This window comes from Tenrec ecaudatus, chromosome 1 (genome assembly GCF_050624435.1).
Source record: "Tenrec ecaudatus isolate mTenEca1 chromosome 1, mTenEca1.hap1, whole genome shotgun sequence".
In the NCBI taxonomy this organism is placed as follows: domain Eukaryota; kingdom Metazoa; phylum Chordata; class Mammalia; order Afrosoricida; family Tenrecidae; genus Tenrec; species Tenrec ecaudatus.
This window is the reverse complement of record NC_134530.1, coordinates 127,300,332-127,318,781: the sequence shown is the minus strand read 5'-3', so window position 1 is coordinate 127,318,781 and position 18,450 is coordinate 127,300,332. Positions and strand designations below refer to the sequence as shown.

The 18,450-nt window shown below is 46.3% G+C and overlaps 1 protein-coding gene across 1 annotated transcript in view; it reads right to left on the bottom strand.

The window, feature by feature from the left end:
* SLC44A3 (solute carrier family 44 member 3) overlaps positions 1-18,450 on the bottom strand; it is a 108,140-nt gene that overhangs the window by 43,476 nt on the left and 46,214 nt on the right. The window contains exon 10 of the mRNA XM_075558601.1: positions 7,483-7,648. Coding sequence (XP_075414716.1) covers positions 7,483-7,648 — 166 coding nt within the window. The remainder of the gene's footprint in view (positions 1-7,482; positions 7,649-18,450) is intronic.

Here is an 18,450-nt window from a genome sequence, read left to right as displayed (position 1 = left end):
CTAGCTCCTTCCTATCGCGAAGGACCAGCATCTCCTCTGAGGCTCTCAGCTGGCCTCTCTCCAAGCAAATGTCTGTACAGGTACATGCTGCAGGTGGCTCACACCCTGAGCGAGCTCACCCGCCCTCTCAGTGCTTCAGCGAACGCCAAAGATGAATGCGTCTCTCAGGATATGCCATCCTCCTCCTGTGTGCACGCTGGACCTCAGGGTTAGAGAATTCTGAACCTTTGACACAGGGAAAACCTTAATGCTCCAAAACTACAGAGTCAAAAAAAAAATAAAGCAGAACCCTTTAGCAAATGGAAGAGTGTTGGGGGGAAGAGGCATCACTGTGGTAGTTACATAATCTGGTGTCAACTTGTGAAGGGGTGGCGTTTAGCCTGTCAATCAGGTCGCAGCTTGATGACCTCATTTGGAGCCTCAACAGAGATAAATAGCTCACTGAAGGTCAGATACACACAGATGTTCTGCTTCATCTTCCTGCTGACAAGACACACGTAGCTACTCTAGAGCCCTGGAGCTGTAGAAGCCACGTGGGGACCCCTGCCAGTGCTGAGATGCTTCCACCACCACTGGAGCCACAAGACTTTCCACCCACTGGCCTGTGGTCTTGCTGTATCCAGCCTCATTGCAGCATGTGTTGCATGAGTCTGAAGAGGAGTTTATAGACTGGTGTCAGACATATGGGCTAATATCAAACTTATAGACTTGATCTGGCCTGGGCTGGGAGTTTTCTTAATATACAAGGACTCTTTATATAAAGCGCTTTCTTATACACATTTGCATGCCTCTGGATTTCTCTAGTCAATCTGGACTAACACAATCACTATGCATTTTATTTTTGAATGGGTCTATTTTATTAAGATAATATGTGAAAAGTATTAAAGAGTCAAATAGTATAACAGGTGTCCCCCACTGTGATAGGTGCCAACATGGCCAATGAACACAGGTGGGATTAATTGGAGGGTGGAGAGGTAAATGGGTCAGCAAGCCTCTTCTTTCTTGTCTCTTGATCTTTGATGATCAGACCAGTGTGTGGCTGCTTTGCCACTGGGACCATATGATCCAGCTGACCCAATGGTGTTAGATGTGTCAGTTTTAGATAAAGATGCAGCGTGGAATCCTTGGCAGACCCCTATTGGTGAATCACAGCATAGACTGTTGGGATTTTGGAGTAAAGTCCTGTCATCCTCTGCAGACAACTACTCCCCCTTTGAAAAACAGCAGTTGGCTTGTTACTGGGCCTTGGTGGAGACTGAATGTCTCACCATGGGCCACCAAGTCACCATGAGGCCTGAGCTGCCCATCATGTCTGATCCACAGAGTCATAAAGTTGGACATGCGCAGCAACACTCCATTGTTAAATGGAAGTGGTATATACGAGATCGGGCAAAGCAGGACCTGAAGGGACAAGCAAGCTGCATGAAGAAGTGGCCCAAATGCCCACAGTCTCCACTCCTGTCACAGTACCTTCTTTCTCCCAGTCTGCACTTCTGGCCTCCTGGGGAGTTCCTTACCATACTTTAAGTGAAGAACCAAAAGTCATGCTTGGTTTACGGATGTCTCTGCACAATATGCAGGTGCCACTCATAAGTGGACAGCAGCAGCACTACAGCCCCTTTCTGGGATCTCCCTAAAGGACAGTGGTGAAGGGAAATCTTCCCAATGGGCAGAACTTCGAGCAGTGCACCTGGCCATTCAGTTTGCATATAAGGAAAAGTGGCCAGATGTGAGACTGTATCCTGATTCATGGGCTGTGGGTAATGGCTTGCCTGATGATCAGGGAATTGGAAGGACCATGATTGGAAAATTGGTGACAAGGAGGTGTGGGGAAGAGGTATGTGGACAGACCTCTCTGAATGGGCCAAGAAAGTAAAGGTAATGGTATCTCACCTCTGAAGAGGAGGACTTTAACAATCAAGTGGATAAGATGACACGCTCTGTGGAGACTGATCCTCCTCTTTCCTCTGCCACCCCTGTTATCGCCCGATGGGCACATGAACAAAGTGGACATGGCGGCAGGGATGGAGGTTATGCATGGGCAAAGCAACATGGACTTCCACTCACCAAGGTTGACTTGGCCACTGCCACTGCTGAGTGTCCCATTTGCCAGCAGCAGAAACCAACATTAAGTCCAAGATATGGGGCCATTCCTCGGGGAGATCAACCAGCAACTTGGTGGCAGGTTGATTAATAGGACCACTTCCATCATGGAGGGGACAGCGTTTTGTTCTTACTGGAATAGACACCTGCTCTGGGTATGGATTTGCCTTCCCTGCACGCGATGCTTCTGTCAAAACTACTATACGTGGACTTACAGAATGCCTCATCCACCGGCATGGCATCCCACATAGCACTGCTTCAGATCAAGGAACTCACTTCACAGCAAATACAGTGCGGCAGTAGGCCCATTCCCAAGGAATCCACTGGTCGTATCATGTTCCTCATCATCCTGAAGCAACTGGCTTGATAGAATGATGGAATGGCCTCCTAAAGACTCAATTACTGTGCCAACTAGGTGGCAACAACTTGCAAGGCTGGATTAATGTTCTCCAGGAAGCTGTATACGCTCTAAACCAGCGGCCAATATATGGTGCTGTGTCTCCAATAGCCAGAATTCTTGGGTCCAGGAACCAAGGGGTGGAAGCTGGAGTGGCACCACTCACTATTACTCCTAGTGATCCACTTGCAGCATTTTTGCTTCCTGTCCCAGCAACCCTGTGTTCCTCAGGCCTGGAGGTCCTGGTCCCAAAGAAAGGAACTCTCCCACCTGGAAACACAGCGCGGATTCCACTGAACTGGCAGCTGAGAATGCCCCCTGGCCACTTTGGGCTTCTTATGCCTTTGGATCAACAGGTCAGGAAGAGTGTCACTGTACTAAGTGGTGTGATTGATGCTGATTACCAAGGAGAAATTGGACTGGTGCTACATAATGGAGGTAAAGAAGAATATGTCTGGAATCCAGGAGATCCCATAGGCTGACTCTTAGTGTTACCATGCCCTGTGATTAAAGTAAATGGTAAGTTGCAGCAACCCAATCCTAACAGGACTTATAATGACCCAGACCCCTCAGGAATGAAGGTCTGGGTCACCCTGTCAGGCCAAAAACCACAGCCAGCTGAGGTGCTTGCTGAGGGCAAAGGTAATACAGAATGGGTAGCAGTAGAAGGCAGTTCTACCTATCAATTACGGCCACGTGATCAATTGCAAAAGCGAGGTTTGTGATTGTCAGTTTATTTTCTTTATATGTGCTTATTGAATATATTTCCTTTGTTCATGTATGATAGATCAGATACAATTGAACTCAGTGTGTTTTCATTTATATGTATGATAGATGTTTGATGTTAAATGTAAGTGTGATTTCATTAATGTCTGGAAATTATATATGGCTGAAGAATTGTGTACAGGTGCCAATTTGGCAAGGGGTGGATTGTGAGAGGTAGTTTTGTTGTGCCAACATGGCCAATGAGCACATGCGGGATTAATTGAAGGACTGAGGAAGATGAACCTGTCTGTTCCTGTAAAAAGTTGTTGTTGTTGCTGTTGTTGTTCTCAGATGCTTCACGTTGCTTCTGACTCACAGCCTCCCGGTGCACCCCAGTGCACCTCCCGACTCATGTGCTGGAGCCACTTGCAAATCCCCAAGGCTCTGTTCTACTCTGTCCTTCAGGGTCGTCGTGAGTCAGAGTCAGCTCTGAGCACTGAGTCAGCTCAGGAGCACTGAGTTTTTGTAGATTTCTAGATAGGAAATAATCTTTCCCCAGAATTTTGGCAGCCACATTCCACAATTTTCGTGCCTCAGAGTCCCTGTTGAAACGTCAGGTCCTGATTGTGGGTTCTTTTGCACGTGACCCATTTTCATTACTGGAAGCTTCTGGGATCTCCTCTTCATTCATGTCCTCCAACCCCGGGCCTTTTTCTTTGAAGCTTCCTTCCCTCTTTTCCCCTGTGTCTGCTCCTCTGGGAACTCAAGTCAGTTACATGCAGTCTCTCCTGGGTTTGCCCTCCGGCTTCTTGTCTTCTCTCTTCTATTTCCCTCTTTCTCTTTTGCCCTTTATGCTGTAAGAGTCTGTCGACTTTATATTCCAATCTTTGTGTGTGTGTGTGTGTTTTTTACTTTTACAACCTTCTATTTTAATTACAAAGAGGTATTTCTTGTTCTCGCACTGTTCTGGCTTTCTCCTTCTCTTTTAGACTTTATTTACCGGAGACATGAATTCTCTCACTGCCTGCATGTATCCTTTAAATTCCTCATCTTTGCTTATTTTGACTGTTTTCTTTTACTGGAAGCTATATTCAAATGTTTAAAAACCACCCGCTAACGGTTTAGATTTAAGAGGGAGACACTAAGGCGTGAATTGAGGCTCTGTGTGAGGCGCAGGGGTGAATTAACCGGGAAGCGTGGCATGCCCCGGTTGCATTAAGCAGGGTGTGCACAGGCTGACTGCGCTTCCTTGCTAGCCTGTGGGGAGCATTCTCACACGGGTTTTACCACATCATTGACAAGGTGGGGGACAGTAAATTTGTGCCCTGCAGATGGGTCGACTGCAAGGCACAGTCCGACCATGTGGACTTTGCTGAGGAGTCCTGGTGGTGTAAAGGTTATGCATTGGCAAGGTCAGCAGTTTGGAACCACCAGTGGCTCCGAGGAAGAGAGGAACTTCTACTTTCTTAAAGAGTTACAGTCTTAGAAACCCACAGGGACATTGTGAGCACTCTAGGGCAGTGGTTCTCAACCTGTGGGTCGCGACCCCTTTGGGGTTTGAACGACCCTTTCACAGGGGTCGCCCGATTCATAACAGTAGCAAAATGACAGTGATGAAGTAGTAATGAAAATAATATTATGGTTGGGGGTCACCACAGCATGAGGAACTGGATGGAAGGGGCGCGTTCGGAAGGTTGAGAGAATCACGGCTTGAGTCACCAGGAGCCTGCATCACCTCGATGGTAGTGAGCTTGGCTTGGGGACCTGCTTATTGGGTAATCCAGCCCCGGGAAGGAACATCTTACTTGTTGATGGATGAGATTTCCTCTCGGGTTCGGAGTCAGGCCACCAAGCCACTTCCCTGGGGGCCTTCACATAAGGCTGGTTTAACTGTACTACGCCTCAGGCAGAGTTCTAGGGAAACATCCTCCAACCTCCTACCAGAGGAGATAAACCTGATTGTAATGGGGCCTGAGGTGGTGTCTTCCTTGTCAGCACTTCAGCTTCACCTCCTTCCTCCTTTCACCTCCGGTTCTCAGTCCCCAGCTGGACCCGAACCAAGTCCATACCCTCTCAAGGCCGCACTCCCCAGAGCTCACCGCCAGCCTCTTGCTGCAGCGAAGCAAGGGCCTGGGACCCCCAGGGCTCCTTAGGAAGTCTTCTCACTGATCCTGGGACACACATCTTCCCCTGGAACGGCTGAGTTTTTGTACATGCTCAGCTCCGCCCGGATCTTATTTGCACTCACCCAACACATCCAGATAGGCCTCTGCAGCGGCTACCCCCGTCTTCCCAGCACCCAGCCAGTCTCCTCCAACTTCCACCGTGGTTGACACCTCTTATTTACGGGCATGCACACCCTGCTCCTTGCTGTCTCTTGGTGCTATGCCCTTTGTACTCTTTCATGACGTTTGGTTATTGTTGGATTTGTCATTTGTTTGCTTGTTTTGGGTACGAGGGGAGGAGATAATATACACACTTCACTGGAACTCCAACCCAAAGCCATGTCAAACCAGAAGCACTCTGGGAAAATGCTTCGTGTAGTTGTTCAGAGACGGTACAGGCACTCACTGCAGTCAGAGGCACCTGAAGCCACTTCAGTGCAAGTGCTCCCCTGCTCAGGATCAGGCAACACACAGCACTCACCTCCGGCGCTCAGAGGCTCTCCATGCCAAGAGAAACAGTCCTTGGTGGGGCGCCCGGAGTCTCCAATGAGGGAGGCTCCCCAAGGGCACCGTTCTATTAAAAATCCACACGCTCGTTATCTTCGGGAGGTAACTGCTCTCCCCATGAGTCATCCCCGGTTTAACCCCATGAGCACTCTTGTTCATCTCCTGATTCTCTCCGAGAGACTAGGGAGGACCAGCCCGATCGGAAGTGAGCTTCCTGTTCTGAGTTCAAGCCTATCATTGTCTGGGGGCACACTCTTCTGGCCTGGAGCCTCATCCTCGTCCCACGGAGAGAGACATCTACGGACAGGAGGTTTAGGTGTGTGTGTGCATGTGTCCCTCCGTGTGTGTCTCCTACTTTATTTTAGAGAGGCCAAACAAACAAGCAACACAAACTCACCGCCATTGAACAGATTCTGACGCATAGCAGCCCTACAGGACAGGCTAGAACTAACCGCCTCTGTGAGGTTCCCAGAGTGTAGCTGTTTACGGGAGTAGAAAGCCCATCTTTTTCCAGACTGGTGGCTTCAGACTGCCAACTGTGAGCATCACAGGCCAACCACTACGCCACGGGGCACTTAGGTAAGTCCCATGGTGAACACAGAAGCAAGTAATTAATGCACTAGCAAACATCTATGTGGACATTAATTATATTTTGTACTAACACACAATTCCTTTAAGACTTAAAATGAGGACTCTCTCCTGGTGGCTACGTAGTGGTTATGCGTTGGGCTGCTAATTGCCAGATTTAAAATGATCTTCCAAGTAAATATTCTCGCTATGTAGGACAAAATGAGGCTCACAGAATTGACTGAAGAGTGTTCAATACAGACTCGTCATTGTTGGAAGTGTGAGAGGGATACTGACCTCAGTGGCCAACAGAGAGAAACAATTTGAATGTCCATCGACAGATGAATGGACAGTAAGCAAAATGTGGTACCTACACCCAAAGGAATATTAACCAATACAGAAAAATGAGCTCCTGATATAGGGTCCAATATGGATGAATCTTGAAAGCATTATGCCAGGTGAACTGAGTCAGTCACCAAGTTAAAATATGGTAAGACCCCATTTGCAGGAAACATCTAGAAGACCCATGACATGTCTGAATGGTCAGCACACGTGGAGAGAGAGAGAAAGGGGAAGCAGTGCTTTGGGGCACCAAGTTTCTGTTTCTGGTGGTGGAATAAGTCGGAGATGAATTGTGAAGATGCTTGTACAATATGAGGAATCTAATTAACGTCCCAGACTGTACCTATAAAAATGTTGAATTATGTTGCAAATGGTGAATGTTTTTGTTTTCTATATTTCACCACAATAAAACATCAACAATAAAAGGATATTTATATGAAAACCACTCTTCCTGTCAGATATCTTTCAATTCTAAGCCATAAGATCACTTTTTTTTTGGTTTTTATTTGAATTTTCTAGCAAAAGACCTTGGGCGTGCGACAGTTTCTAGTCTCACCACCAAACACACACGATGACCAACTGTTTCACTCTTGCCACCCCTGGTCAAGGGTATGTCACAACCTCCCCCAGGGCTGTGAGGCACTCACCGCGAGGAGGCAGACAGATACAGCAGGAGGAGCAACACGCGGGACTTACCTGTTGAAATAACAAGCAACCACGGCCCCAGCGACTGTCATTTGCTGGCACGCGAGGATGAATTCGCTCGTCCAGATGAGGCCAAGTAAGTGGTACCACCACATGTACCGAATGCCTGAAAGCGGCTTATATTCCACTTGGCCCCCTTCGACAACCTGAGCAGCCCCTACAGTTAAACACAGAACAAGACATGTTTGCCATCAGTGTTTTCCTACATTGATGTCAGTGGGCCTCCTGGTTCAACTGGCCGACTCCAGGTTTTCCACGGAACACGGGCGCCAGCATGTCACTTGGAGCATCCCCCACAACCCAAAACCGCCAGGGCAAATTGCAAAACCGGGAGAGTGCACAGTCAACAAATGATGTCAATGGCAGTAAGTGCTGCGATAGATTGGTAGGGTGAATTCCATGGCATTTTATGTACCCGACCCACTACTATCAGGTCCCTCCTGATTCACGGGGAGCCCACAGGATATGGTGGAACTGCTCCGTAGGGCTGCCAAGAGTGGCAATCTTTACGGGAGCAGACAGCCTCATCTTTTTCCGGTAGAGCAGCTGGTGGGATTGAACCACTGACCTTGTGAGCACTTAACCCACTGCACCCACATAACATCCTCTGGTCTAGCCGAATTTGTAAGGTAGAATTAGGATCATGGTAGTAGGGGGAGGGAGCATTAAAGAACTAGAGGAGAGTTGTATGTTTCATCATTGCTCTATTGCACCTGACTGGCTCCTCTCCTCCCCAAGATCCTTCTGTAAAGGGATGTTGCCTGCAGATGGGCTCTGGAGCTCTACACTACACTCCCCCTCATACACACTGATGTGACTTTTTGTTCTTTGATGGCTAGTACCTGATCCCATCACATAGGCTGGTGTGCTTCTTCCATGTGGGCTTTGTTGTTTCTCAGTTAGATGGCCGCTTGTTTATTTTTAAGCCTTTAAGACCCCAGACGCTATGTCTTTTGATCACCGGGCACCACCAGCTTTCTTTTCTGCATTTGGTTATGTACCTACGTTGTCTTCAGGAATTGTGTTGGGAAGGTGAGCATCATGGAATGCCAGTTTAATAGAACAAAGTGTTCTTGACTTTAGGGAGGCTTGAGTAGAGGCCCAATGTCCATCTGCTTCCTTAATAATAAACCTATAAATATATCCACATAGAACTATTTCCCCACTGTCAGATATAAGTACATTTACATATGTACATGCCTGTGTTTAGACCTCTATAAATGCCCTTTGTCTCCTAGTTCTTTCCTTTATTTCATTTTACTTTCCTTTTTCACACTATCATGTTCAGCCTTCATACGGGTTTCAGTAATTTCTCTTGGTTACATTGCCCTTGATCAAGCCCTACCAGGCATCCTAAACCCTCCTTGCCACTGATTTTGGATCACTTGTTGTTCCCTTGTCCATGGGATTGTTAGCACCCACTTCCTTAACCCCACCTCCCTCTCTCCCATCTTCCCCAGGAACCATGGGTCCTGTTGTTTACTCCTCCAGATTGATTATCCTACCTATCTTATCTAAATAGGCCTGCAGAGATAATAATATGCACAAAAAAACAAGACAGAACAAAACAAAGCAACAAAAGAAAACAAAACAACAACAAACCAATGACAAAAAAAGGAAAAACCTGTAAATAGTTCAATGTCTGTTTTTCTGGTCAAATCTGATGGGGTGTTTATTTTTGGTATTCCCTTGGGACTTCCTTGCTCTGCTCCCCTTGCTGCTCTGTTGCACACCCTTAGTGTTTTCCTCGGTGTGGTGGGGTCAGATCGAGTGCAATTCCCACACTGTTTCTCCAGTGTTGTCCCCTGTAGGGCTATGGGTCAGTGAGGGATGTCATGTCTCATAGTGGGACCAGCCTTATGGTCTTCTCTGTGGATTGGCTGCTCTGAGCAGGGATGTGGTCCTCAAGGCTTGGTGGGCCAGTATGTGCTCCACCCTCTCTTCCTCCCACTTCATTTGCTCCTGTGTGCTCTGATCAGACATGGCCCTCTCCCTGTCTTTCAATGTGGTTCAAGCTGTGTCTCCATTTGTCAAAGTACTCATCCTCTTACTTATAATACATTATCTTTTTTTAAAAATTCATTACTGTTGAGTCGATTCCAAATCATACTGACCTCATACGACCGAGTGGAACTGCCTCACAGCCTTTCTAAGGAGGTCATCTTCAGGGAAGCAGACTCACATCTTTTTCCTGAATAGCAACAGCTGGCTTTGAACCACAAACTCTTTGGGTTAGCAGCCTGGTGCTTAACCACTGCACTCCAGACAACAATAACAACAACAACAAAAAGCTCACTGCTATCAAGTCCATTCTAAACCATAGTGACTCTATTGGGCAGGGTAGAACTGCCCCTCAGGATTCCAAGGCTTTAAATCTATATGGGAGTAGACAGCCTCGTCTTTCTCCCTCAGAGCAACTGGTGACTTTGAATCACTGACCTTGTGGTTTGCAACTCAGTGCCCCGCTAGCCACACAACCAGAGCTCCCTCACTAAGCCACCAGGCACCACTGCTGTCCTGAGGCATGAATAAACGATGTTTTAAAAACCCAGAGCAAGAGGACATCTAGAAATCAAATGCAGCCAGGCAGCCTGGGGTTTGCATTTGCAAGTATCTACAGAGCCCGTCACGGGCTTCTTTGGCTGGGCAAGAAGGAAGTAGCCACTTGAATGGCAGAACACGCTAGGTAGGGCCACCCTGCCCTCCTCAGTTGGATAGCATGCTGAGCTCCTGAAATTTAATCATGATAATTACTGTTTTCACACAGGATGGGTTATTTCGAGGAGCCAGGCCCTCCACTAGGTCATTGCACTCCATCCCCACACCATCGCCAGGAAATGAGCATTGCAGAGAACGACTCTGAAACCTTAGCAGCAAAGTAGCTCGTAGCAGACCTGGCAAGGAAAGGTGAAGCTGAAATTCTGAATCCAGCTTACCACTGGGGCCCAGGAGACAGTTACACGGTGCTAAGTGAGCTTGCCCTTTAAACCAAATAGGAGCTGAAGCTCTCTGGGGGAACAAACAAGCAGACATGAGGATCCGTGTCTGTTTTACAGAGTGTGAACATTTGGTGGGTGGGCTTGACGACCCCAGCAGCTCCGCGTGGCTTCATCGTCATAACCAGTTTCATTTGCCTCCCAGAGGCCTACAGTAGAAAGGCCCCGGCGTTTCGAATCTAATGTCTCCTCGACCAACAGTGAAATGTGAGACTTTCGCAGCAATGGTACTTGATTCTTCCAAAGCTCAGTCTCCCTGTCCGCTATGTGGGACTGGCATCAGTCACAGTCGTTGGTGTTAGACACCTTCGTGTCAGTCTGACTCACAGTGACGCCCTGAACACCAGAATGAAACACTGCCAGGCCCAGCGCCATCCGCACAATGGTATTAGCGCTTACGTGAAATAAGGAATTCACTGGTACAGATAAGAGCTGGAAACACAGGGAATCCAGGACAGATGAACCCCTCAGGACCAATAATGAGAGTAGCGATGCCAGGAGTGGAAGGAGGGGAAGATGGGGTAGAAAAGGGGAACTGATCACAAGGATCTACATATAACCCCCTCCCTGCCAGATGGACAATAGAAAAATGGGTGAAGGGAGACTTCGGATAGTGTAAGACATGATAAAATAATAATAATTGATAAATTATCAAAGGTTCATGAGGGAGGGGGAAAATGAGGAGCTGATATCAAGGGCTCAAGTAGAAATAAAATATGTGAGAATGATGATGGCAACAAATGTACAAAAGTGCTTGACACAATGGATGTATGTGTGGATTGTGATAAAGTTGTAGGAGCCCCTAATAAAATGCTTTTAAAAGGAACAAAAAGACAGCTTCATATTTCCTGTAGTAGCTATATGGTGCTCTTCGGTTTATCATCCCTCTATGCTTAGACATTCACAATAGGATGTGTGTGCACAGGAAGTGGGAGAAAATAATCAGGATTCCACAAACAAGACCGGTCTTCATCCTCCCGGGTCTAAGAAAAGTCACGTGGCGAGACAGAGTGGGGTAGCGCGGGTTCCTGCGCAGGCGCACTGTTTTACGGCGCGCTAGGCTCTCTGGCTTGGAGAAAACTGGTTTTAGGTAGGCACGGACTGATAAATGGTCAAGCTTGTCCAAATTGGGCGTGTTTCGGGAAAACATTTCCGATTCCCAAGAAGCTAGCTGACTCCGCACAAATACAGCACAGACTGCGCGAAGTCTGTGGGGCCGGGAGGAGCGGAGCGGTGTGACTGAGTCCCCAAGGGCCCCTGCAAGGAGGGCTCAGCACGACGTCCTCCAGAGCTGGCCTTCCCACGGACACCGGACACCGCAGGGGCGCGGGTTCCTCAGACACAGACAAGATCCCTGGACGCCGGGAAGGGCCTGCACTCCCCGCGCTGCCTGGGCTGCCCTGACTTGGGCACCCGAGGGCAATCCGTCAGGGTCCAATGAAGGCTTGAGATCGCTGGCATCCCCGGAACCAGTAAGTCCGTTTTTAGGAATCATTTTTAGATTTTGAACTTTTTATTTTTCAATGGTAGCCAGCCTATCTTTTCTTTCGGGGCAGGGTTTTTCAACCCCAGAACTGACTGGCCTTTTTAGGTTAGATATTCCCCTTGTGAGTGGGGGGGGGGGGGGGGGAGAGGGGGAGGGGAGCGGAGGGGGACAGACCTGTACAGTGTAGCATGTTCAGTCGCATCCTGGGCCACCACCCACTAGGTGCCAATGACACCCTCCCCAATACCCTCCCCAGCTATGAGAAACAAAAATGTCTCTGAAAACCCTCAAACCCACTGCCATCAAATGATTCCAACCCACGGACACCCCAGGGCCTCTGAGGCTGTCCATCTTTTGGGGAACGGAGAGACTCATCTTTCTCCTTCGGAGTGGCTGGTGGGTTCGAATTGCTGACCTTGTGGTTAGCAGCCACAATGCACAGCCCACTATGCCACCAGGCCTGCGGGCACGGCCAAAGATTCCCTGCGGTGGGGTGGGGTCGGGTGGTCCTGCTGGAAGCACTACCTGAAGCGCATCTTCTCCCGCGATCCAGCTGGAGAGGGAAAGCTTGGACGGGAGTCTAGGAGGAGCTGGTGGGCGGGGCGCGCCTGCTTGACCGTGCCCTCTACTGGATGGCCGGCTCTGTGCAGGCGCGAGCCCCCCTTCACAGACTGCTCCTGGGGATGCTCGCAAGACAGCGTGAAGGTACAGGGGACGCGGAGGCGGGGTTTCAGGGGCGGTGGCGAGGAGAGCACGTAAGTGCGGGCCGACTTGTGTTCCAGGGTGAGCACTGGCAGGCAATCTGGAGCTCCGTTCTTATTAAAGAGGGAGTCAGGTCTGGGGGCGGGGGTTCAGACTGAGTCACATAGGAGAGCCGCATCTCCACACTGCTCCCTACTGGTGGGCCAACCTCAGGTGACCTACAGGGCTGGTTTAGGTCTGTTGGTTCCTCCCTGCCCCTTTCTTCGGTCTGCTTGATGCTATGCTGTCAGCCTATGATACTGGTGACTTCTCATTCCCTCTGCGAATCCATCGAGCCTCATTCCTGTAAATGCCACACTTACAGCAAGGCACGTAGAGCAGAGTCCGGCACAGGGTAATGAATGTCACATAGGACGAGAGGCACTAACGGAAAGCTTGCCGGTTAGAGTCCACCCAGAGGTGCCTTAGGAAAAAAAAAAAAAGCCTGGAGATTTAATTCTGAAAAATTATATAGTATACTATACTGTCCTCACTGCCCTCAAGTTGATTCTGACTCATAGAGACCTTATAGGATAGGGCAGAACTGCCCCCGAGGGTTTCCAAGACTTTAACTCTTTATAGGAGTAGAAAGCCTGCTTTTTCTTCCAGGAGGGGCTGGGGGTTTCAAACCGCTGACCTTGCTAATTAGCAGCCCAACTTGTAACTGCTAGGCCACCAGGCGGGGTGGGGGTAGGGGGTGGGGAATTAGTCATTGAATACCCCAAGGAGCTTAGTAGTCTATTCATATATCAAAACCCCATTTCCTAATTACCACAACTTTATTAGTCATCATGTAGCAGGGGAAATACTCCCCGGTCCATTTTATTTTCACGAGTGTCTTCATTGCTCATGGTCCTTTGTCCTTTCAAATACAGTTCAAAATAAGCTTGTCTGTCAGTTTTGTGGAGACTCAGGTGTCTCTGTGATGCTGGAAGCGGTGTCACTGGTATTTCAATCGAGAGTAAGATCACCACCCATGGTGGGAAGGTTTCAGTAGAGCTTCCAGAGTAGGTGAAGAAAGATTAGGTGGGTCATATCTGAGGGATTAGGCATCGGAAACTTTATGAATCACAGTGGAGTATTGTCTGACATAGTGCCAGAAGAGGAGCAGGGTGGAAGACACTGAAAACATGACCGGGGAAGAGCAACCTCCCCAGGCAGTATGGATTTTAATGAAATGCATGGAGCAAAGCTTTCAAAACCTTCATTAGCTGAAGAGACTTGATTCAAAATGAGGAGAAATATTAATAATTGTACCATGGAAAGAACAGAGCATGGATCTAGAAAAACTGAAAGTCATCCAAAATGGTCTGGAACTTTTGCAGATAGATAACCCAGGCTGGGTGGAGATGGTGGGTATTGGTCATTTTGAGTCTAACCATCATATGGGTTACTGTGCTGGGGATGCAAGTGCAGGCGGAATGACATTGGGTTCATCATGAAAAAAAAAACACACCCATTTCAAGATCTATCTTGAAGTATAATTCTGTCTGTGATAGGATTGTATCTATACATCAATAAGGAAGACTAGTTAATACAACTAGAATCAAGCTTATGCACCAACCACTAAAGCTAGTGATGACAAAGTTAAAGAATTCTACCAGCTTCTTCATCTGGCGTCGATCAGGCATGCAATCGAGGTGCATTGTAAATAATGGTCAACACACATTTTGGCACCTCAACTATTAGACTTGCTTCTGGGTATATTTCACCTGCTGATTCCAAAAATGGCCCCAGTTTCCTCTTACCAGCTCTAGTTTTTGAGATACAGAACATATGCCATACACATGCCATTCTTCATTCTGCTCACCCATAAAGAAGTCAGGATATTTTAATGTAGTGTTAGCTAGCCCGAGACAGAGGAAGTGCATACTGGCTTTCTTTGAAGCAGTTTGTGCTGTACTACATATTTAGGTTAAGTTAGACTTCACATGGTATCTTTGGTTCAAAGATATACTTGAACACTGCAAATTATATGAATTTGGAGTTTCCCCCAAGTATCACTTCACCTTAATTAGAAACGGAATAACAGGCAGTTCCAATTTATTTTCTTAAAGGGCCCCAAAACAAGAGTTACTGTGCAATAAGCAAGGAGCCCTGCTGGCAGAGTGACCGCTAACCACAAGGTCGGTTATTCGAGCCCACCAACTACTCTGCAAGAAGAGATGAGACTCTCTCCTCCCATGAAGATTTATAGCCTCAGCCACCCACAGAAGCTCTGTCCTACAGGGTCACTGGGAGCTTTAATTGACTGTGTGGCAGTGAGTTTGGTACAATAAATAGAGATCCAAATATACTGAAATTCAAAGGGGGCCTGTCATCGTTGAGACTCCTTTATCAAAATGAAAATATTCCGGACTTGTTATACGATGGCACAATGTCTCCACCTGTGCCCAGAAACCCCTAAAAATAAAGTTAGAGATTTTTTTATGAAGAAACTTGGTGTCAGTCTTACCTCTGAAACATGTCGACATCTATATATTAAAGTGTGTCCTGAAATATTTACTGCATAATTTGAAGGAGAAAAAATTTATATCCTCAAAATATTTCTGAAAATTTCTATGAAATCTTACATTTTGACACTCTAAATTTCCCTCACACTTTCCATGTATGTGCCTTTTCAACTTTAATTTTTATTTTCCAACATGTAGTCTTTATACTGCACAGCCTCCCATACCAAAAAGCCATCTGATCAATTCTAACTCACAGTGGCCCTATAGGACGGAGAAGAACTGCCCCTTTAGGTTTCCAAACCTTTCAATCCTTTAAAGGCTGCAGGGTGACTGGTGGATTCAAACCATGGACCTTATGGTTGGCAGCTCAATGTATAACCAACTAGCCACTATGGGTCTATTTATAGCTTCCCTTAGAAGTCTCATAATACCTAATTCCCCACAAAAATATTTCTTAGCATTAAAAAAATCATTTTATTGGGGGCTCATACAACTCTTATCACAATCCATACATCCATCCATTGTATAAAGCACATTTGTACATTTGTTGCTCTCATCATTCTCAAAACATTTGCTCTCCACGTAAGTTATACGCATCAGATCTTCATTTCCCCTCTCCCTCCCTGCTGCCCACTCACTCATGAACCCTTGATAATTTATAAATTATTATTTTGTCATATCTTACACTGATGTCTCCCTTCACCCACTTGCTTGCAGTATTTTTTCTGAATCATTTTATTGGGGGCTCGTACAATTCTTACCACAATCCATATGTATATTCATTGTATCAAGCACATATGTACATTTGTTGCCATCATCATTCTCTAAACATTTGCCTTCTACTTGAGCTCTTAACATTGGCTCCTCATTTTTCCCACTCCCTCCCCACTGACCCTCCCTCATTCTTAGCTTTTTTGTTTTATTTTGTAATTTCGGGTTTGAATTCTCATAATTAAAACTAGGATGATAAATTAATAACTTAATAACTTAAAAGCTGAAAATAGAGTGGAACACCATACTTAAGAAACTAGGGCTGACCAGGCTAGCTAATGCAATTTTCTGAATCAGTGCCCGAAATAATCCCAGGAACAGGCCTAAAAACCAAGACACCAAGAAAAAAAATTTCCCTCCCTTTTTTTATAATTAGTGCCTATTGAAATGCAATGCTGGAAATAAAGAGGAAGAATTAAGTCGTTGGAAAATAAAGGCTTTTTGATAGAAATGAAGCCAGAGAGCACGTGATAGAATTTTGCAAAACCAGTGAACTGTTCACGGCAAACACCCTTTTTCAATACCAGACATGATTATACACATGGTCCTTAAGGGATAAAATTCTCACGCATCAAAAAGACCACATCTATGGGAAGAGGATTGGAGAAATTCAACATCATCAGCCCCCAAATGCCAGCGATCACTGTAGAACACTAGTACATTAATTACCCATGCAAGTTCACATTGAAGCTGAAAAAAACTAAAGCATATGTACAAGAGTCACTTGAATTTTGAAACCATCTCAAGAACAGATTTGACTCATTGAACACTAATGACTGAAGACGGGATGAGTTGTGGGATGACATCAAGAACATCATATATGAAGAGAGCAGAAGGTCATTTAAAAGACAGGGAAGAAAGAAAAGACCAATATGGAAATCAGAAGAAACTCTGAAACATGTCTTGAATGTAGAGTAGCTAAAATGAATGGAAGAAATGAGGAAGTCAAAGAGTTGAAAATTCCAAAGAAGACAAAGTATCATAATGAAATGGGCTAAAACCTGGAGAGAGAAAGCCAAAGGGAAAGACCTTGCTGAGCATTTCTCAAGCTGAAAGAAGTGAAGAGCAAAGATTCAAGCCTTGAGGTGCAATATTAAAGGATTCTCTGGGTGAAACATTGAATGATTCAGGAAGCATTAAAAGAAGAAAGGAATACACAGAGTCAACACACCAAACAAAAAAAGGTTGGAATTAATCTATTTCAAGAGGAAGCGTATGATCAAACACAGATGGTGCTGTAGAAAGAAGCACAGATGGCACTGAGGACACTAACCAAAAACAAGGTGTCAGGATTTGGTGTTATAGTAATCAAAGTATTTCAATAAACGGATGCAGTGCTGGGCCCAATCACTAGTCTAAGCCAAGACATTTGGAAGACAGCTAAACCTGGCCAACTTACTGGATGAGATTCACATCTGTGTCCCTTCCAAAGAAAAGTGACCCAAGAGAATACAGACACTATTGGACAAGAGCAATATCCCAAGAAGCGGTTGTTTGAACAGAACAGAACCAAGGGATATTTGGAGTGATTTAAAATCATGGAAGGTATGTGTTAGGGTTTTATCCTTTCACCATACTTATTCACCTGCTGTGCTGAGCAAGTGACACCAGAAGCCGGGCTACATGTGGAAGAACTCAGCATCAGGCTGGAAGGAAGGCCTATTAACAGCCTGCACTGTGCCAATGACACAGCTTGCCTGCTGAAAGACAAAAGGTTTTGAAGCATCGATTGAATAAGCCCAAAGACTACAGCCTTCAATATTGTGGTAGTTAAATAATCTGGTGTCAGCTTAAGACTATTAAGGGTCAAGGGGTAGAGGTTAGCCTGCCAATCAGGTCACAGCTTGATGACCTCATTTGGAGGTGCTACAGAGATAAATAGCTCATTGGAAGCCAGACCCATACTCTGCTTTGTCTTCCTGCTGACAAGCCACATGGAGCTACACTGATAGAGCCAGAGCCCTGGAGCTGGAGGAGCCATGTGGAGATCCACGCCAGTGCTGAGACGCTTTCACTGCCACTGGATCCACAAGACTTCCCACCCACTGGCCTGTGATCTTCCTGCATTTGGTGTCACTGTATGTGTTGTGTGCGTCTGAAGAGGAATTTCTAGATTGATATCGGACATATGGGCTAATATCGAACTTACAGACTTGAACTGGTCGGGGCTGGGACGTTTTTTTAATATACAATTATTCTTTGATAAAAAGCTCTCTGATTGTTTATGACTTTGCTTCTCTACTCAACCTAAACTAACACAAGTATGGATTGTGACTCAATATAAAGTAAACAAAAATCCTCACAAAGGGACCAAAAGATGACATCGTGATAAACAGAGAAAAGATTGAAATTGATAGATTTCATTTCACTTGAGTTCACAATCAATGCTCATGGCAACAGCAGTCGAGAAACCCAAGGCCATGTTTCACTGGGTAGATCTTTTGTAAGCCCTTTTAACCATGCAGAAGAGCAAAGAAAATACCTTGAGGACTAAGGTGTGCCTGATCCAAGC